Here is a 21373-nt window from a genome sequence, read left to right on the forward strand (position 1 = left end):
CTTAGCATGTAGACACCAACATCTACCAAAATGAGAACAAAGACCTGACCCATCAAAGTCCACTCTGGCTTCTGTAGTTCTGCTTCTGGCTAACTGTTGTGGCTGAGGCACGCCAACCCAGGATGTGGGTTTTGTGCTTTAAAGCCCACCCTGAGAAGGGCTCAGGACTGCAGTTGGGACCCAAACACTCAGTGTAGCCACCAGCTGGCTAATTAAGACCCTTTTTCCTTTTGGTTTTTGAGACAGGGTTTCTGTATAGCCTTGGCTGTCCTAGAACTTGCTCTGTATATCAGGCTGGCCTTGAACTCAGATCCACCTGCTTCTGCTTCCTGGAGTGCTGGGATTAAAGGCATGCCCCACCACACCTGGCTTAATTAAGACTTTCTACTGGCTTGAACCTGTGTCTTCTCTGGTGGATACCACGTAACACTGGTATTACAGCTATGTACTGCCACGTCCATTTTATGTGGTGCTAAGGATGAATTCTAGGGTTCTGTGTATCTGCTAGACAAATATCCCACCAACTGAGCTAGATCTCAGCCCACCACCTCTATATAATTTTCAATGGAACCCAGGACTTCACACACGCTGGGCAAGTGCCTAGTCCTACATGCAGAGGGAGTGTGAAAAGTGATGAGTTTTGGTCCCGTTCCCACAGGAAAGTTTACCATAGAAACAATCAGAGTGCAGCCATACAGAACATGTACCTGCTTTGACCAAGTGCTCAGGCGTGCCTGGGAGCTGTGTGACAAGCCAGAGACAGCCAAGCCACCACACTCGGAGCAACAGTATTTTTGGGCTGTTGCTGCAGGTAGTGATGGATCCCAGGAGATCAGCTTGGCCACTTCCTGTGTTTAAATGACAGTATCTCAGTGCACAGAGGGTTTGTTTTTATTTGAAACATATTAAGACGGCCGTCAAGAGGTCACACCTTCCAGAGGTGACGACTCAAGCTGCTGGCTCCACTTTGATCTTCCAGAGCTCCTGCAACACAGAAATGAAAGGGTCTGAGGGTTCACAGAGCAGAGACACCAGGCAGGGACCGCGGCTCCTTTCCTGTCTTCGAGGCTCTGGCCATCACTCAGTGGCACAGTGGCTGTGCAGACTAAGTCTGGAACTAGCCAAAGGGATAGTGGTATGTCACATGGTCACAAGGGACTGGAGGAATGGCAGCAAGTGGGCTCAGTCTTGCCATTTTGGGGACCTTAGCCACTGTGGTCTGCAGGTATGCCATTTCCTAAGAAGGAACAAAGGAGCATGAGAAAGCTGGGCCCCTCCCTCTGCCACTGTCTCCCCCATCCTGAGAATGAGGCCTGATCTCCACAGCCAAAAGGCAAAGAGAACAAGAGATGCCAGATGGGCTTCTGTGACTCCAGCTCCTGGTAATTTTCAGGGTAATTTTGAGTTTTCAAGTTTACTCTGAGTGCTGGGTTTAAAAGCTGTAATAGCAGGTGCCTCAGCTCTGAGATGACTGTTCCAGGCTGGGTGCATTAACTAAGACAGCAGACAAAGGTGTGTGGCTCTGAGCACATGCTGGTTACAACTGCAGGATTATCAGGGGCCTGGTGCGAGCCTCCGTTCTTGGCCAGAAAAGCAGTGGTGTCTCCACAGGGTAGATGTAGCCATTAGCAAAACGGTTAACACTGTCAATTGATAGGACCTAGAATCACTCAGGAGACCAACCTCTGCGCATGTCTGTGACGGCCTTTCTAAATTGGGTTAATTAAGGTGATAAGTCCCATCTTAGATGTGGGTGGCACTATACCATGGGCTGGAGCCCTTGACTTAAAAGGGAGAAAGCCAACTGAGGAAAAGCACTCATCTCTGCTTCCTGACTGGATGCATGTGACCAGCTGCCTCCCACTCCTACAGCTGTGACTTCCCCACTATGATGGACGGTGCCCTCCAACTGTGAGCCAAAACAAACCTCCTTCCGTACTTTGCTTTCATCAGACATTACCCAGGCCTGCCCTACAACTCCCGGATCCTTCCCACTGACCTACTATTCCCCAGATGATCTGCTTTGTTGGGGCTTGAATTTGGAATGCCTCTTACAGGATCCTGTGTCTGAACACTTGGTCCCCAACCGGACGCACTTGTTAGGAAGGGTGGGAAACCTTGAACAGGTGGAACCTTGCAGGAGGAAGAGGAAGTGGGTCACTGTGTGCAGGCTGGACCCACTTCCTGTTCACTGCTTCCTAAGGTGGGAGCAATGTGACCAGCTGCCATCTGCTCCTGTGGTTTCATCTTCCCCAACATGACTATGCCCTCTTAAAATGTGATCCAGAATAAGCCTTCCTCCTGACCTTGCTTGGGTCATACACTTTGTCTTAGCAAGGGGGAAGGAATTGATGCCTGCCCCTCTAGCTTCCTCTGGCATCTTAATTGCCCACAGAGAAAGAACAGAGACAGTCACAGAGCTGTTCTGGTCAGGTGACTATTGAGAATGGGTCAAACCCCCAGGGATCCCAGTGATAAATCTGCAGCCTCTCCTGGGCAGACTATGGATGGGATGGTAAGGTTGCCCATTGCTGTGTTTCCCACCACCCTCATGGGGCTGCATCTACCAGCTGTCGGATGCGCTCATAGATGAGCAGCTGTGGGAAGGAGGCCTCTACAGGCTCCACCGTGAAGCGCAACCTGCCATCAGCCAGCTTCTCCAGGGAGTCCAGGGAGGCACGGAAGTGATCGTAGGCTTCACACGTGACGTCCAAGTGTCTGAGTGTGAAGTTGAACCTGTGGATTGACCAGCAGCAACACACTCATCATGACCAGGAAGGGTTGGTTCTGCTGCATCCATCCTCACAGCCTGCTTCCTCCTTAGTGCCCTTGAGTCTGGACTTGAGTGTCTCCTCTGCACCCAGCCTGTGAGCAATTCCTTCCAGAGCCTGCACAGAAGCCTGTTTCCAGAATGGCTATTGGCTCTACTCACAGATGTGGCTTTAGGGGCTGATGTCACCTGCCAAGATGGCACTCTGGAAAGGCAGATGCCCATCTCAAGAGTTTCTTCAAATGGATTCCAGGGTAGATCTGCTGGCTGGGTGCTGTGGGTACCATCTATGGGAAGGGGAATGAGAGGCTGTGGAAAAGGGAATCTGTAATATGAATTACCTTGAATTCAGACTGTTCATCTGTGTTTTTCTTTTTGTATGTGTGTGCAGCATACATGTGTGTTCTTATGTTTGTGTGTGTTCATGCATTTATAGGGTATGTGGGTGCATGTGTAAGTGTGGAGGCCAGAGGCTGACATTTTCTTATTCCTTATATGCTAAGAAAAGGTAGCCAGGTTTGGTCTGAATTTATAATGGAGCCGAGGCTGGCCTTGAGCTTCTGATTCTCCTGTTTCAATCTCCCAAGTGCTGGGATGACAGCTGTGTTGAGCCACTATGCCCAGGCAAACGACAGCTCTTGACATGTCCTTTACAGAATTCAGCTTTTCCCATCTGCTCCAAGTCTCCTGTTTACAGTCTATGGAGTGAGGATCAAAATGAGGCCCTTGCTTCCACTGGACACTGTGTCTGTAGAGGAATGGGGTGTTACCGGGACAAACAATGCTGTGACAAGAGTCCAAGGATGTTTAGCTTTGAACCCCAATCTGGTGTGGAAGAGGCAAAGCTGGAGCAGAGACATTCTGCAGGGTCCTAGTGAGGGCACAAAGACAATAGGGGGATGTGTGGCTTCCACAAAGGAATCCCTTCATTCCTATTTTTACTAACCATTTTTTTTTTTTTTTTCATTTTTAAGTTTAATTGAAGACATAGGAACAAGAAAACTTCCTTTTCAAAGAAAAACAAAGTACAAGTGATACTAATGGCAGGCCTTGATGATGATGGCCTTAGCATGTGGAAGATGACAGGAAGTGGGCCAGCAGTGAGGGGCATGGTCTCAGGCAGGTCCTCATCTGGCACTTCCTCACTGTGGCTTGGAGACCAGCACTCTAGTTAGTCTCTCAGCCTTGCCTGCTCCATAGGAAAATGGCGCCAGGCTGGCTGTGCCTGGTAAGAGTTTAACACAGACTAAGCGAAGGGACGGATATGAGGGTGAGCCCCAGCCCAGCCCACAGCAGGGCATGACAGACGCAGTGAGTGCAGTGAGACCACAGTGAGGTGCGGCTGTGGGGCAGCAGAGCTCACCTTTTTTCCACCGACAGGATGGCGGTGCAGGCATTTTTCAGTCTGTGGACGAGTCGGGAGAGCGTGTTAAACAGGGCATCAGTTAAGTCATCATCGTAGAACACTGGGGAAGAGAGGGGTATTGGGGAAAAAGTGTACCTTCGGGAGAGACCTACTCAGAGGGACCCAGAGAAACACCACAAACAGTAGCAGCTGTGGAGGAATGTTCTGGAAGGGAGCTCCTAGGATGTCCCTAAGAGTGTGGTGAGACAGTTCTCTAAGTCCCAGCTAGAGAGAGAGAGAGAGAGAGAGACAGAGAGAGAGAGAGACAGAGAGAGAGAGTGTGTGTGTGTGTGTGTGTGTCTCAGCCTACAGTTACCTCCACAGCTTGGACACTGGCGAAGATCTGAAGCCAGGTGTCAGCAATTCTGCTGTGGACCGACAACACAAACAGGAGCTTGGTAAGGAGGGAGTGAGTTTGGGGAAGCACAGCTGGCCACTGTCCGTCCACAGCAGCTCCCATCTTACTCATCAGGATGAAGTTGAACCAGTCACTCTTAGGGCTGCTGGTGCCTTCCAGGTACTAATTTGACATCTCTGAAGAAATCATTCAGAACAAGCGAGGATTTGGGGGTCTCTGCAAACACCAGGACTGGCAAAGTAACACCCGTGTGAGGCAAGAAGGAAATCCATTTCAGCATGACTTAGTCAGCTGGTGTTGGTTCAAACTTGTAGAGTCTGACCCTGGGCAGTTTATTTTAGACATATTAAAGTCCAGCATAACTTTGGAAAAAGGTTCCCTGGTGACAATGACCACAATAAGGCTTAAGGAGTGAACACACTGAAACTCTTCTGCCAAGTACATGTGACAAAGTACTCGTCCATAATAACGGTTTTATAGCTTAAGGGCCTAGGGGGAGGTCTGGACATGGGACATCACCCTGGGGAGGGCTCTACTGACTGAGAAACAATGCTCAAGGTGAAGGTCTAGGGAGGAAGAGCCAGGGATAAACAAAACAGTCTGGAGGATGTGGGTGTACCCTGGCCCGACAGACAGCACAGATCAGCAGGCTGTTAACCACATCCACTCCCAGGTTTGGGGCAGAAAATAGGTACACAGCTCCTCCGCTGAGGAGAAAACCCTGTGTGTTTAACATTCCTGGTTTGCCTACTGCTTATCTGTGAGCACAAGGAGCCTGTGCTCTCTGCACGAGGGGATCCTGTAAGACACAGCTGATGACAAGGACAGGATGACAGAGAACCACTCACCTTCAGCTGCAAACAGCACAGTGGTGTGATCATACAGGTCACTGATGTCTTCCTCGGACCAGCTGAAGGGGACTTTGGGATCTACCAAAGAGAAGACTGAGTGGCCACTCCTTCCTTTGCTGGCCACCAACTCTTATTGCAAACTGACCAAAGGAAGCTTCAGGAAAAGAGACAAGGCTGAGCTGGGTGTGGTGGTACACTCTGGTGATTCCAGCAATCAGGAGGAAGGCAGATCTTTGTGAGTTCGAGACCAGCCTGGTCTACATATTGAGTTTCAGGCCAGCCACAGCTACATAATGAGGCTATAAAAAAAAAAAAGGAAGGAAGGAGACAGGATGCCCTACACTTTAGGGACACAGTTAAGGGGCACTCTTCCCACCAGTGAGGGGCAAGAGGGTTCCATCCTTCCTTGCCCCTTGGCCAGGAGCCCTGTGAGAACGTTATCTGTCCACCACCACCCAAATTGACTCTCTGTGTGAGACCAGGAAACGGGTTACATCACTCTGGCTTCTGCACTTATGGAAAGGCCTACTAAAACCCCTCTTGGAAGATGGCTGGGAAGCCTTGGGTCAAGGGCTCCCAGCAGAGTGCTTGGGAGGCGACAGAGTTTCCTTACTGACAGGAAGAAGAAAGAAGCTGCTGTATAAGTAGCAAGCATCAGGTCTAACATGTCTGTGGAAGAGTTTAAACATTCCCAGCCACTCCCTGGGCTTTCTGAGAAGCTGTTAGGACCCAGAGGCCACAGACCTAGAATCACAGCCTGGCATCTCTGCGTACTGGTCTCCTTCAGAACTGATCCCCCACAGTGACACTGGGAGGAGTGAACAGCAGCATTAAGGGCTCAGCATGTGGCAAGAGGAAGAGAATAGCTGTGGCTCAGAAGCCTGTGGAGGGAACCTCCCACAAGATGGAGCAGCCAGGACTCTGTGGGCAACACTCCAGGAAGCACACACCTGTGCAGAGGTCGTCTTTCAGCCAGTCCAGTTCCTTGACCTTAATCACACCGTCTGCAAAAAAGCAGGCAGAACTCCCAAACTGCACACCAGTGGGGAAAAAGCACCGGACTCTCCCACCCAGCCTCACCATCTAACCAGAGGCTATCTTCTCCCACCCCCTTCTCTTCCCATATGTTTTCAGTGCTCAGTGTCAGTGACTCTATAGACACAGGAAATATAAACATCTATCAGTCCTGGTCCCCATTCCCAGAGACTGGCCACCTTCAGGGGGCTGGCAGGTTCACAGGTGACTCAAGACTAGGATAACACTAACAGAATGAGCAAATGCATGGAGAGGGGACGAACTTGTCTGTCAGCCCAGGGACTTCAGGAGGCCTTCACTATGTCCAAGACCAGGTCATCTATGCTCCAAGGAAACATCTGATGCAAAGGGAAGCCACCCCAACACTGTGCCCACTGGGTGACAGTGTTGCCTGCCACCAAGCTCCCCAACCCCCTATATTGGCCCTTACCTCTAGTGGCAGCCAGGTGGCTGTTGAGGGCAACGTTTCGTTGGCACATGGCCAGGAGGTCTGTGCCGACATCTGGAATGACAGAAGGGTGCACCATGACACACGGTCTATTAAACATCTGTCTCTATCGCTTTTTTCATGGAGAGCTACCACCACCACCAGACTGCTGGGCTACGAGCATTTAAGGTGTTAGCATCTCTGGAAGCTGGATGAAGGAAGGGTACATGCCACATTCTGGATTATCTTAGGAATTTCCAAGTGAGTCTGATGTAATTTCAAATTTAAATATTAAAACAGAAATCAGTTTGCCACACAGAGGATTAGCTCATCACTATAAGAATTATCAGATGAGGTACAAAGGTGTTCATTGCTGCAATTGAAAAATGTGAGAAAGCACAGGATAATTAGAATGCCTGGCAAAGGGATGACAAAATGATAAAAATGATTTAGTTTATTAAAAGTCACACTTAGAATAATTTTTAAGGACACAGGAACATGCTCTTGAAGAAATACTTCTCAAGAGTTTTGGCTCTCTCTCTGTGTGTGTGTGTGTGTGTGTGTGTGTGTGTGTGTGTGTGTGTGTACTCACATAGTATATAGTAACTATTTATAGACATTTCAGTTATTCCTTAAGAGTATGTACTAAAGGGTGATTGAAAGATGGCTCTGAGGTTGAGATGCCACATTGTTTTTTTTAAGTTTATTTATTTTTATTTTATGTGTGTTGGTGTTTTGCCTGCATATATGTCTGTGTGAGGGTGTCAGATCTTGGAGTTTCAGAAGTTGTAACCTATCATGTTCCATGGGAATTGAACCTGGGTCCTCTGGAAGAACAGTCAGTGCTCTCAATCTCTGAGCCATCTCTCTGGCCCACCACTGTTCCTGCAGAGGACCCAAGTTTGGTTCCCAGCACCTACATCACATGGCTCACAATCAATTGTAATTCCAGCCCAGGGGATCTGATGCCCTCTGAGGGCACCTGTCCTCATATGCACATACTTCAATATATATAATCTAAAAGTAAGTTGGGCATGGTGGAGTACACCTTTATCCTAGCACTTTGGAAAGCAGAGGCAGATGAGTTCCAGGTCAACTGGGAAATATAGTGAGGCTGTCTCAAATTTAAAACAAATAATCCCTCACAACCTAAATCAGAAGCTCATTTTTTAGTAAAAGGGGGGACCTGTAGGGCCCTGCCCCTGTTTTGGGTAACTGATGCCTTGCTTGCTGACCTTGATATCTTCTCAATGCTAATTCCCTGCTGGGTTCCACCCTCCAGAATGCTTAAGGGAAGTTCCTTGTCTGTGTATCCTGCATATTGGGCTTTAACAGCTTAGATTGCAAGACCCTCCAGAATGCTTAAGGGAAGTTCCTTGTCTGTGTATCCTGCATTTTGGGTGTTAACAGCTTAGATGCAAGATTGTAAAACATCTGTAGCGAACTTCTGCCCTCCAGGGGTTCCCCCATTGTGCTGTAAGCCTGTACTTAAGACCTCCTCCCTCCTTCAATAAACAGCATTCAGCATTAAAAACAAACAAACAAACAAACAAAAACCACAAATAAAAGCTGGGCGGCAGTGGTGGCACACGCTTTTAATCCCAGCACTCAGGAGGCAGAGCCAGGTGGATCTCTGTGAGTTTGAGGCCAGCCTGGTCTACAGAGTAAGATCCAGGACAAGCTTCAAAACTACACAGAGAAACTCTGTCTCAAAAGAAAAAAAAAAGTAAAACACAAATAAATAAACAAAGAAGAACAAATTTTTTTTTTTTTTAAAAGGAGAACATGTAAGGGGAAAAAGATGATAAATTATGCTTGCCAGTGGTGGCGCATGCGTTTAATCCCAGCAATTAGGAGGCAGATCTCTGAGTTTGAGGGCAGCCTGGTCTACAGAGTGAGTTCCAGAATAGTCAAGGCTACACAGAGAAACCCTATCTTAAAAAAAAAAAAAAAAAAAAAGGTAAATTACAAAAAGACTGTAGACTGTAACACACATGCACACGCACAAATATGCACATATTCACACATGAATGGTTAGAAGTAGGTTTCCTGGTGAGTCCCTGGTGTCAGGACTTGTTGGGCTCTGGAACTGCACTTGGCCCACAGCAGTGTCTAATACATTGCATACTGGTAAATCACTCTAGGGACTGTAACATGAGGAGTAATTTTATCTTTTACACTTTATCCTAAGAAGTCCTGTTTCTGTCATCAGATACAATGATAAACCAGTGTGACCCCTATGAAGAGAACAGCTTGGGGCTTCTTGGGATGTTTGCTCTTCCTTGGAGGGTGAGCAGGGAAAGGACACTGGATGCTGCATGCCCCGTGGGCTTATGGCTACAGGGTAACACTGTGGCCGGGTGTTGAGGGCCATTTGGACAAAAAAATGGAGGGTGGACAGAACCAGGGGAAGCCAGTGTCCAGCCCCTGGTGACCTTGTTCCTTTTTACAGAATTTAGATATCATGGAGCCCACCAAGCCCTCATCTGAGCCACAGAGTTGTTACCTGTACAGTAAACGGTGTGTGCCATGGTGGCTGCCACAATGCTGGCAAGCCCTGTGCCTGCCCCAAGCTCCAGCACAGTGCGTCCCTGGAAGAGGTCCCTTCGGAACAGGATATAGTCTGCCAGGAACAGGGCACCCCGCCACACCTGCAAGACAGAGGACATAGAGCCACAGGTGACTTGAAGCTCTGAGAGACCCCCAGGGGCCACAAGAAGTGAACAGGGCCTACCCACCTGCTTGCCAACATCCTCCAGGGGCGTGGCCATGGTATGCTCTGGACAGGACAGAAACCAAGAGAGAAAGGTCCATGGTGAAATGGAGGTAGACAGAAGACAAGAGGGAGGGTCAGTGTGGCAGTCTGCCAGCCTGGCTGGCTGGGCAGCAGAGTAAATGACCAAAAGAGAAGCAGAGGCTTGGACTATGCTGCCAGGTGGGAGCAGGCCACAGCATCATTGAGGCCAGGTGTGTGGCCCAGGGACCAGGGGGCACATCAGGTCTGAACCCAGCTAAAGTACACACATGTATCATTCTATGTGAACTGCCACCTTAAAACTGAAATATATTTACATGCTAGTAATAATTATAGCTACTTCCAAAATATTTTCTTATGCTTACAACTGCACCAGAAGCTAACACAGTAAGTTTCAATTTATATCTTTTTTTTTTAAGTTCATAATAAGCTGAGTGTGGTGGCACTCGCCTTTAATCTCAGCACTTGGGAGTCAGAGGCAGGTGCATCTCTGTGAGTTTGAGGCCAGCCTGGGCTACAGAGTGAGTTCCAGGACAGTCAGGGCTATATAGAGAAACCTTGTCTCAAAACCCCCAAAAAAGGAAAGTTCATGAGCAGAATGGTTGGTTTATACTCTCAATTCCAAAATATCTCAGCATAGGATTCTGATGGTTGGAAGGAATGGAAACAGGAGCTGAAAGAGACAGAAACACTGGACAGCACCGTCTCTGCCACTACATTCGAACTCACTCACGTCTCCTTTCCAGTGCAGCCCAGGTTGGCTGGGGCTCACTATGTATTACATGTTTGCAAATATTACATGTGTGAGGTTAAAACAAACAAACACAGCAGAGAAGTTTCCAGAGCCTGGCATACTTACACAAACTAAAATACAGTCTCAGAACAAAGACTGAGGATCAAGCTGGGTATGGCAGTTCACCTGTAGTCCTAGAAGGATTGGGGTCAGCTTGGACTAAAGAGTGAGGCCCTTCTAAAAGACAAACAAAACAAGGCCTCTGAGGTGGCTCCTCAGGCAAAGGGCGCTCGTTCTGCAAGCCTGACAACCTGAGTTCAATCCCAGAACCCATTAAGGGGGAGGAGAGAACTAGCTCTACAAAGTTGTCCTCTGACTGCTGGGTCAGGGAAATGAATAGCTCAAGAAAAAACCATTTTAAGTCCAAATGTGTTGTGATGTTTTTCTAAAGTCAGGTAGAAACAAAAGAGGATTTTAAACCAAAAGTTTTTTAGTTGGCTCATCTATCACTAGCACCCTGTGGGAGCTGCATTCTTTTTCTTTTTTCTTTTTTTTTTTTTTTTTTTTTGAGACAGGGTTTCTCTGTAGTTTTGGAGCCTGTCCTGGATCTCACTCTGTAGACCAGGCTGGCCTTGAACTCACAGAGATCTACCTGGCTCTGCCTCCCGAGTGCTGGGATTAAGGGCGTGTGCTACCACACCGCTCAGCTTCGGGAGCTGCATTCTTGACTCCTTGTACAAGCCTCAGCTGAGGATCCGGAAGGCCCAAGGCTGTCTGCATCGTGAGGGGTGGATGACCCAGCCCAGCAAAAGTGTGAGCCAGCCTACTTCAACTGTGGTGGTGATGCTGATAATCAAGAATCACTACTTCAGAAACAATGCTGTCCTGGGGCAGGCGAGACCCCTGACTGAGAGAGAACTTCCAAGTCTGAAGACCCAAGGCCACAGGAAAGAGTGGGAGGGGCAGCTGGGGAGGTCGCCACATTCCCCACCTTCCCTGTGGGAATTTGTCCTTAGCTTGTAAGACAGTGTTCCTAGCACATGCTCACTGGAAACCAGAGTCACTGTGGGATCACACACTCTGTTAACTCTAGTCCTGGAGGGGAGGGGAAGCATCCTAGTTTACTTTCCCATGGCTGTGATAGAACACTGGCCAAAGCCAACTTCTTTTGTTTATACCTCTACATCACAGTCTGTCGGAGGGGAAGTCAGGGCAGGCATATAACCTGGAGGGAGTGCCTGAAGCAGACTACGGAGGATGATGCTTACTGGCTTGCTCCCCTTTCTTGGACAGTCCACGACCACCTGCACATGGTTAGTGCTGCCCATAGTGGCTGGGCTTCATTACATCAATAATCAAGAAAGGCAGATAATATAAGCCTACGAGCAAGCCAGCAAGCAGTGTTCCTCCCTGGTTCCTGCCCTGATTTCCCTCAGTGATGGACAGTGATCAGACACATAAACTGAATAAAGCCTTTCTTCCCTGAGTTGCTTTTGACCATGGTGTTTATCATAGCAATAGGAACCAAACTAAAATCAGGGGACTGAAAGCATCCACGCTAAATTATAGATTCACTGGTCTTCCGTTAATGTTAGAAACATTTGGGAGTAGGTGTGCCTTAATTCCTGGTGGCCCCCAGGACTACCAGAAGCAATAAATATTAGATGGTAGATAGAAAACAATAAAAATCAGGTTGGGGATTTAGCTCAGTGGTAGAGCACTTGCCTAGCAAGTATAAGGCCCTGGGTTTGGTCCTCAGCTCTGAAAAAAAAAAAAAAAAAAGAAAGAAAACAATAGAGGTCAAAGGGAATAAGCTTGACCAAGGGGTGAGCAGCTGTCACTCTTGAATAAAAGCATACATTCTGTCCTGTGCAGTGAGCTCCAGGGTTGCAGGTTTTGCAAGCCATCACTCGGTGGGGTGGGCTTCAATGACGCAGCTGTCTGCTGTCATTTCTGTAAGTAACCCATCACCCATACCCTTGTAAGTGAACCCAGTACAGCCCATTGGCTCACTAAGGTAGACTTTGATGGTATCCTTCCTTTGGTCTGTCATCTGTTTGATCTGGGATGGTAGACATTTGTTCACGTCTGCCTAGAAACTGTCACACGACACCTGGGTCCTTAGACACCTGGGTCCTTAGACACCTGGGTCCTTAGACCCTTGCTCTGCCTGTTGAGGCCAAGCAGTGGGACTCCCAGTGTCGTCTGAGTGTCTGTCAGAACCCATCACCTCTCCTCTCACTGCTGCCAGCTCCCACCCAGCTGACTGGCCCACTCCAGGCTGCTGTGAACTGGCACCTCTCTACTCCACACTCTGGCTGCTGCATTTCCTAGGGCTTCCTGTTCCCACGGAGCCCAGCCAAGCATCCCTTAAATTCTTCTGACCCTCACACCTGTGCACTTGGTTAGAGAACAAGGGAGCCAGAGGCAGGAGAGAGCTTTCTGGAGGAAGTGGTACCTGAGCTGGGGCCTGGGCCACTTAGGAATGTGCTAGAAAGTAGAGGTTGGTAGCAAGCACTCAAGGATGAAAGTGCAGCCCAGCAGAGACCCAGAAGGGAGAAGAACATGTAAAAATCTGGGGTCATAAGGTTGATGGTGGTGAGAGGTGAGTGGGGACTATGTCACCCCAGCTTTTTAAGTTGAGTCATCTGTATTCCATCCCCAGGGCAATGGGGAGCCAGTGAAGAGTCCTGAGCAGGAGAAGATCTTCAGGTCTGGAAGAGACTCTGCTGGCTGGGACATCGCCTACTCCCAGCTCACTAGAGCCACTTCTGAATGCAGAGCTGACAGCCACAGCTCTGTTGTGCACCAGCAGCCACTGTGCCACTGCCTTGGTGGCCAGAGAACAAGACCTTTATTTACCTATTTTGATGATGTCGTGGAGGCAGCTTTCCTGTGCTTGATCTCCCATGAGGTCATCTTCCTCCTGTGCTAGAATCATGGGATGTACCTTGTCTCTTGCAGGCTCTGCTGAGTTGGGGTCAGAAGCAGCCCGTGGTCTTCGCACCACATCCAGGTCCCCATCCTCATCCAGGGGAACACTCAACCCTTCCTGGATGGTGATGTCATCGCCAGCCTGGAGGGACAAATCCTCATGACTGTGGCCACTTCCTGACCCAGCAAGAGGCGTCTCCTGTGTGGAGACATCTCTGCGACCATTGTCCTCAGCCCCTGAGTCTGTCCAAGAGTCCTGACTCCACAGGAGCTTGAACTGGGACAGGAAGACTGTAAGTGAGACAAAAACAAAGTGAGCAATGCCAAGACTCCGTCTCTCTTTGAGAACTCAGACTAGTAACTGCAGACACTTAATTTTTCTTGGAGACAGGGTCCCCTGTGGCCCAGGCTAGCCTCAAACTCATTATGTAGTTGAGGGTGACCTGCAAATTCTGATCTTCCTGATTTTACCACCCAGTGTTTGGATCATACACAAGCACCACAATGTCCAGTTTTATGTGGTGCTGGGGTTCAAACCCAGGGCTGTGTGTGTGTTAGGCAAGCACTCTACTAACTGCGTCACATGCTCACCTCAACTGGAGATACTTTTAAAGGCCAGGTGGGGATGTACAGATGGAGCAGCAGTAGAGGCTTGTTGGACTCAGCAGTGACTGTCTGGGAGGCCGAGGTAGCAGCTCCTTGATGGAGCAGCCTCTGCTGAGTGTCTGTGCAGGGCCCTGGCCTGTGTCATGTGATTAATTGCAGAGTCACCATGAAGATAGTCTACCAGCTCACTTCATAGACATGGACACCGAGGCTCAGAGGTGAGTGAGCTGGGAAAGTGGCCAAGGCAGGATACAAGCCCAGGCTGCCTGGTGCTTCCCAGCTTCTTAGAGACAGCAGGACAAGAACACAGGAGGCCAGAACGTCAGAGACAGATTTCAGTTTGTGCATGTGCTGAGGAGGTGTGCCAGAGACAAAAAGAACGAGGACTTCAGAATGTTCAGTACTAGGCTGGTCAGGCACCTGCTTGCTCTGAGCCTGTTTCCGACCTTGCATCCCAGGAATAAGGGCATCTACCACACGCCAGCCAGGGCCAACACCAGTGAACAAAGAGGCTGGCTCAGTGTCCCCAGTCCTCTCTACCTCTGTTCCCTCACCTGACTTTACATTAGGCCCAGCTCACTGTTCACCATATTCTCCAGAAAAATGGCCCTGTGAACATCATTGAGGATCGAGGGACAATGGCAAGACCTGATGACAGTTCTTGCTGCCTTTGTGTGGCCATTTCTTCTTTCTGGAATGTCTTCCTTAGCTCTTGTGACAGATCCTTCCTAGCTTTTAGTTCTCAGTCAGCTGACCCTCCTTCAGCCTCCTCTAGTATCACACCCCATACCAAGTTTTAAGCATCCATCTACCTACCTATCCAACCACCCGTCTATTCATCCACCGATCATCTATTCATCTACCCTTCCATCCATTTTACTTATGTACCCATTCATCCATCCATTTGTCCATCCAACCATCCACTTATCCCATGTATCCTTCTATCACCTATTGATCTAACCACCCATCCATCACCCATCTTAACCATCTACCACTGTCCATCTGTCTACTTACCTGCCACCCATCCATATATCAATTCATCTACCCACCCTGTCCATTCATTCAATTCACCCACTCATTTTTTTTAAAAGATTTATTTATTTATTATGTATACAATGTTCTGCCCGCATGTATGCTTGCGGGCCAGAAGAGGGCACCAGATCTCATTATAAATGGTTGTGAGCCACCATGTGGTTGCTGGGAATTGAACTCAGGACCTCTGGAAGAGCAGCCAGTGCTCTTAACTGCTGAGCCATCTCTCCAGCCCTCACCCACTCATTTACCCATTTGTCCATCCACTCATCTATCCATCCATCTACTCATCCACCCACTCATCCATCACCTATCATCTACCCATTTATCTTTTCAATCATCTTACCCATCCATCTATTCATTTACCCACCCACCCACTCAACAAACGTGCACTGACTATCGACTGTGTAGAGTACAATTTTAAGTGCTGGAGGTACAAAGTAGAATGCAGCATCTTAGGGTGATAAAGTAAACAGGATAATTACAGACTGTGACACACAGTGGGAACCATGTATGGTGGGGCCAGCAAATCTTTTCTTCAGTAGGTCAAGAAACAAATATCTTAAGCTCTCTGAGCCACATGATCTCTGCTGCAACTACCCAACTGTCTGTAGTCATAAAAACACACAAACAAGCAGGCCTGGTGGTGTTTCAACAGAACATTATAAAAACAAAGCAGGGTTTTGTATGCCTGGTATAATGTTATCTAAATTGGGGCAGGTATTAATAAACGCACCCAACAATGAATGAATGCTGAATAACTGACTAGGGAAGGTGGCTGTGGGGTCTACAGAGACACCCCAGGAGTTAGGGCTGACAAGGAGGGAGGTAGTGCAGAATGAGGGACAGATGGAGGTGAAGGTGGCCACAGAGATCAAGGAGGGGAGGATGACTAGGCTGGGCACACTGACTAAGGCTCTTAGGCCCAGTAAAGGCCACATGTTCCTTAGAGCCATGGGGGACCAAGGGGAATCCAAGTCAGGGCAGTGCTATGGCTGGGTTTGCATTTTTGAAAGCTATGCTTGGCTGGAGGAAGAGGAGCCAGCAAGGCTGTGTACAAGAAAAGACGGGAAGCTACGGAGGAAGGGAACAGAGCAGCCAGGCACAGGATGAAGGTGACTGTCTGGGGCCTACGGTCACACACAGCCCTGGCGTCATCCCTGCATGGACTGTGGGCTCACTCACTTGTGCATTCCTATGCTAGGTCAGAATGTGACACTCAGCAGGTGCTCGGTGAAGGAAGCACACTTAGGTGACACACTGAATGTAGATAAGGAACCTGATTCACTAAAGAAAACAAAGTTTGTTGTTGTTCTAGCTTAAACTGTATCATGGGGAAAAAGAAATCATTTAATAGTAAAATTATAAAATAAATGTGAAGCTTTACAGCTTCAGAATGGCTATTCTGTATAGAAATATACAGAATGGCTAACTGTATAAAAGTTCACTGAAATGTGTAGACTTTGGGTCTGGTTAAATTTGGTATGTGACTTTTGTTTAGTAAGTTTTTTGGCAATAAAATTTTAATTGGGGTTGGGGATTTAGCTCAGTGGTAGAGCACTTGCTTAGCAAGCGCAAGGCCCTGGGTTTGATCCTCAGCTCCACATTTAAAAAATAAAAAAAATTAATTAAAAAAAAAAAAAAAAAGGTGAATGCCCCTCTACCCCCAAAAGACAACAAACAGCTCAAAACAATCCAGTCTTCACCCCCCAAAGAAGTATGAAAAAGACAGAGAAGATAAAGTAGGCTCCACCAGGCACCAAGCCCCTGGCCTGGATCTTACCTGGCTGTCCCATGCCATTCAGCCGCACCATGAGGTGTCTCTGGTTGGGGGTGTACAGGTGGACATCTGATAGCACAGTGTCACTTTTGAAAGTAACCTCATCCATGACTGGCCCATGTTATTCCTGGGATGCACCTGAGAGGGAAGAGCAAGTGTTCAGGATGCTGGATCCTAGAGGGAACACCAGAGTTATCCAACTAGGTGGCCAAAGGAGGCCTCAGAAGCTCTTCCCTGGACAAGACCCTCCGTCCTCTCTTCTGTGGTGCTGAGGACTGAGCCCAAGGCCTTGCACTAGCCAGGCAAGCTCTCCATCACTGAACTATATCCCCAGCCCTGTTTTTATTTTGAGACAGGGGATCTTGACTTATTCTGTAGTCAGACAAGCCTTGACTTTGTGATCTTAGTGGGATGACAGGTCTATATTACCTGCATTTTTCAGTCAAGAAAGCTGGGAAGTAAGGTGGTGGTGACCCACATCCTTAATTCCAGCACTTGGGAGGCAGAAGCAGGCGGATCTCTGAGTTCAAGGTCAGCCTGGTCTATAAAGTGAATTCCAGGACAGCCAGGACTACAATGAAAAACCCTGTCTCAAAAGGAAAGCTGGGAAACAGCATAATAAACAATCATATATCCATCACTTGCACTGATGGAAAACTAGCACATTGTCATGTGTATTCACCCTATCTATCTAAAAATATATAACATCTATCTAATTATAGAGACCATCTACCTAATAATAGAGACCAGCTATCTAATGGTAGAGACCACCTTCTAACAATATCTATATCATCTAATGTTAGAGAACATCTATTTAATTATACTCTCTATATAATAACTAATTTATGCCTATCTATCTAATGGAGACCATCTACCTAATAGTGATCATTTATCTAATAACAGAAACCATCTATCTAATAATAGACCATCTACCTAATAGTAGAGATCATCCTAATAACAGAGACCATCTATCTAATATATACTCATCTTAATATATACTCATCTAATAATATGTAACTGCCTATATGAGACCATCTAATAATGTATTACCTAGCAATCATCTAGTAATACACATTATCTATCTATCTATCTATCTATCTATCTATCTACCTACCTACCTATGTCTGTTTCCCTACCTTGAACTAATAGTGAGCTGCATGACATTTAACTACTGAAATTCTTTTGCCATCTGTCTCTGAGAAAGACTTTTCTATATGACCATATAGCACAATGAGAATTTAGAAGGCCATATCCAAGGCACAATGGTTGCAAACAGAAAGGATTCCTTCCAACCAACCGTTCTGCCTCATCACAGAGCCTAAACAGTGGCAGTTTGATGGGCTTTGAAGCTTGGCAACTGGATGTGAACTCTGGTCCCCCAACCTCCCAGACCTTGGGAAAAACCACTTTACCTCTCTGGACCTATTCTGCCAGTCATATTCCCTCCATGCAGGAGTGTGGGGGTGGGGAGAGATGGGGGTAAAGCACTGAGCAGAGTCCTTCAATCACAACAGGTGTAAAACAGGAGCAACTTCTTTGCTCTGAGGTTGGTTTCAAGTGTTTGACCTCAACCTGACCTAACTGCTGCCTACAGGAACAGTTTCTACCTGGTTGATGTATGTACTAGCTATGTGTTATCAAACCTTTTGGGACCTCCATGTTTACAAACTGGAAGATAGAAACATTTTAATTTTACTATCATAATTCAGCTGTCTTCATGCTCCAACTACCCACAGCTGGAGCTCCTGTATTCAGATGACTGCCAGGGAATGGCAAAGATACCAACACAGAAAGCTGTTCTCCAAGCTTGCTCTCTCCTTCACAACATGATAAGCCAGCAAAGCAAGCAGGCTGTAAACAGAGGCTGGGAATCAGGCAAACTGATGCCGGATTTCATGCGAATGACATGGAGGAAGTAAGTGTTCGGCCATCAGCAAAACCACTGGCAACAGAAATCAGACAAGATGCAGGCAGAGGAAACACAGCCTGGTCTCAACAAACCGACTGGTTCAAGGCAGACTGGCTCCTCTGGTTCTGGAGGGAAGACAAGCCTCCTGCCTAGAGTGTTTTGGCTAAAAAAAAATCCTCTCTGCTGTCTTTGGCAACGTTGAACATGAATAAAAGGATAGCATGTGTTGCTATGGTGCAATTTTGCTGGGGGAAAAAAAAACAACCCAACTATACCCCAGGGAATGTTCATTGCACTTTCTGAAAATGGGAAATATTACAAAGACCAAATTATCTTACACATAGATGGAGAAGAATTTCATTTCTAATTCCTAGTCAATTTCTCCCACTTAAAGTCTCAACTAAGCAGGCTTCCCAGGAAATGAGGTCTAAGATGGAGGTCCCACGTCAGGAGAGTCCTTTATTAAAGGACTCTCCTGGGAATCAGCATTCTGGAAATAGGGCGGCACTCCTGTCTATTTGGGGGCCTCTGTGAGGTTTAAATGAGACAAGCACCCCTTTCAGGGATCAGCAGTAAACAATAAATAACTCTAGTGTCATGGTTATAGGAGAGAGTGCAGGAAGATGGATAAAGACCTTGGGCCAGTTTCTCTACTTAGAAATAGCAGATATAGTTTCAACCAGGGAATGTCAGGGCTGGAGGGAAGGGGGGTTGTTTCTGGTTCCTCTGGGAACTGCTGAAAAGGTAGCCCCAGATGCAGGCTGCAAACACATCCCTGTAGGGGAGCTAGGAAGTGTTCTAGGCTCTTGGAAGACTGCAGAGCCGGGTTCCCACGAATTCTTTAAGAGCCTGCAGTGTTGTTCCCCAAACCAATCTGTTGGGATGGTGGGGTTGAAAGAACTCCCCTCCTCCCTGTCAGGTGAGATGCACTCCCACTCAACAGTCAAACTTAGGCGCTGGATAAAGGAGAGCCAGGACGCTGGAGCGCCCAGGGCGCAGGGGTGCGTGAAAAGGCTGGCCACGCGCGCAGGGTGGCGTCAGGGCTCCAGGGACCTCCTCCCTTCCCGGCCGGCCACTGACTTGTGGGCTAGCCGCTGCCTCAGAGCCAGTCACTGACCCGGCCTCTCCTTCCCTTCCGAATCCCACACCAAGTGGGTCGGCCTCAGTACGGAAACCGAGAAGAGGTCCCATAGAGGAGGGAAAAGAGGCTGAGGGAGGAATTAGGGTTCGGGCTTCAAGGTCGTGGAAGCTTGGCTCCCAAAGCCAAGATGCTCCCTGGGTCCTGCCCAGTCCCGCCGCCTCTCCTGGGCGCTTACCCGCCATGCCCCTGGAGTCCCACGCTAATCCCTCGCCGTGGAGCTCAGGAAGCCGCCATGACAGACAGTCTGCGCACGCGTGGTACACGCTCGGTCTTGGGTCGCGCATGCGCACGCGGCGCGGGCAGAGACACCTGCTGCTCTCGCTCAGCGCTGCGGCTGCGGCTGTAGGCAGGCAGCCCAAGGCACAGCTATCACCTGGAAGGGTTGCACACGTGGCCTGCCAGAGAGGAGGAGACGCATCTGCGTTTGGTTGTCAGGAACCCCTCCTGTAAAGAATTTAAATAGGGCCGAGGATGTCGGCGGTGTAGAGAGCCTAGCACAAAAGAAAAAAGCAAGTTAATTTGCTCTCGTTGTTACCAGGGTAGAGTCATTAAAGGTCAGAGCTCCAATAAGCTAGGTTTGGCCCCTGGTTCTAACCATGCCAACGAAATAATAGTCAACAGCAGAAAAAAGAGTTTTAGTCAATAATGGCCACATTAGAAAAAGGGACAAAAACATCCATCCACTGACCCACCCAAGTACATCTTCAGGGCCCTGGTAGGAAACTTTTTTTTTTTTTTTAAACTTTATTTTATGTACATTAGTATGAAGGTGTCAGATCCTCCCCTGGAACTGGAATTACAGACAGTTGTGAGCTGCCGTGTGGGTGCTGGGAATTGAACCTGGGTCTTCTGGAAGAATAGCCAGTGCTCTTAACTGCTGAACCATTTCTCCAGCCCCCCAATTTTTTTTTAAGCTGAGGATCAAACCCAGAGCCTTGTGTTTGCTAGGCAAGAGCTCTACCACTGAGCTAAATCCCCAACAGGACACTTATTTTTAAGTAGAGAGCTAGAGTTATGCATAGCTAAGCAGTCTTGCTTAAGGTGTGGTCCTGTCCACCATTGCTCCATCATTGTTTTGGCTCCAATCTCTCCTGCAAGGTGTTCTGAAAAGTTGTAAATCTTTTTCTGCGAGACAAGTTTCCCCTCTGGTTGATCTCTGGTGTTAGTCTTTATCTCCTAGCTTGAGATTCTTGGGGAAATTAAAATTTTGAGGGTTCACGGTTTCAATAATCTAGCCAAAGGGAGGAAGGCGCACAGGTGTCTCTTTAGACCAGAGCTTCTCAACCTGTGGGTTACAACTCCCAGGGGAGTTTATGACCCTTTCACAGGGGCCGCATATCAGATATCCTGCATATCAGATATTTACATTATGATTCATAACAGAAGCAAAATTACAGTTATGAAGTAGCAATGGAAATAATTTTATGGGAATGGGTTGCAGCATTAGGAAGGTTAAGAACCACGGTTTTGGAATATTCTCATTCCTGCAAGGCAGGCAAATTGGAAGGGTCACTCAGCTACTAAGTAGTGAGGCTTCTGTTAAAATTTGAGGGTAAGGGATCCAGTCTGTGTGTTAGCTAGCACACTCCTTGCTTTTTTCCTCACTGTTATTTTACACTCCTGCATTTAGTATCCTC

At 47.9% G+C, this 21373-nt stretch overlaps 1 protein-coding gene across 2 annotated transcripts; it reads right to left on the reverse strand.

Annotated features, from left to right (window-relative positions):
- Positions 1-869: 869 nt before the first annotated feature.
- On the reverse strand, positions 870-19999 carry Mettl22 (methyltransferase like 22). Of its 2 annotated transcripts, XM_036197632.1 has the most exons (11): positions 19912-19999; positions 16690-16824; positions 13197-13559; positions 9585-9625; positions 9353-9497; positions 6850-6921; positions 6335-6388; positions 5382-5462; positions 4134-4236; positions 2568-2736; positions 870-984 (listed from the first exon to the last, which is right to left on the reverse strand). In XM_036197632.1, exons 2-11 carry the CDS (start codon positions 16793-16795, stop codon positions 949-951), a joined length of 1170 nt encoding a protein of 389 aa, XP_036053525.1. In that variant the 5' UTR covers positions 16796-16824; positions 19912-19999; the 3' UTR covers positions 870-948. The 2 variants fall into 2 exon arrangements, with proteins under 2 accessions (XP_036053525.1, XP_036053526.1); XM_036197633.1 differs by lacking the exon at positions 870-984 and having other exon boundaries at positions 2622-2738; positions 4135-4236.
- Between the last annotated feature and the right edge of the window lie 1374 nt (positions 20000-21373).

The sequence above is a fragment of the Onychomys torridus genome, chromosome 8 (genome assembly GCF_903995425.1).
Source record: "Onychomys torridus chromosome 8, mOncTor1.1, whole genome shotgun sequence".
NCBI classification, from domain to species: Eukaryota; Metazoa; Chordata; class Mammalia; order Rodentia; family Cricetidae; genus Onychomys; species Onychomys torridus.

Coding starts and splice junctions, on each gene's coding strand:
- Mettl22 (XM_036197632.1), bottom strand. CDS start 16,795: ATGGATGAGGTTACTTTCAAAAGTGACACTGTGCTATCAGATGTCCAC. Junction 6,389..6,849: donor CCACCTGGCTGCCACTAGAG/GTAAGGGCCAAT, acceptor GCTTTTTTGCAG/ACGGTGTGATTAAGGTCAAG. Junction 5,463..6,334: donor GAAAGACGACCTCTGCACAG/GTGTGTGCTTCC, acceptor TCTCTTTGGTAG/ATCCCAAAGTCCCCTTCAGC.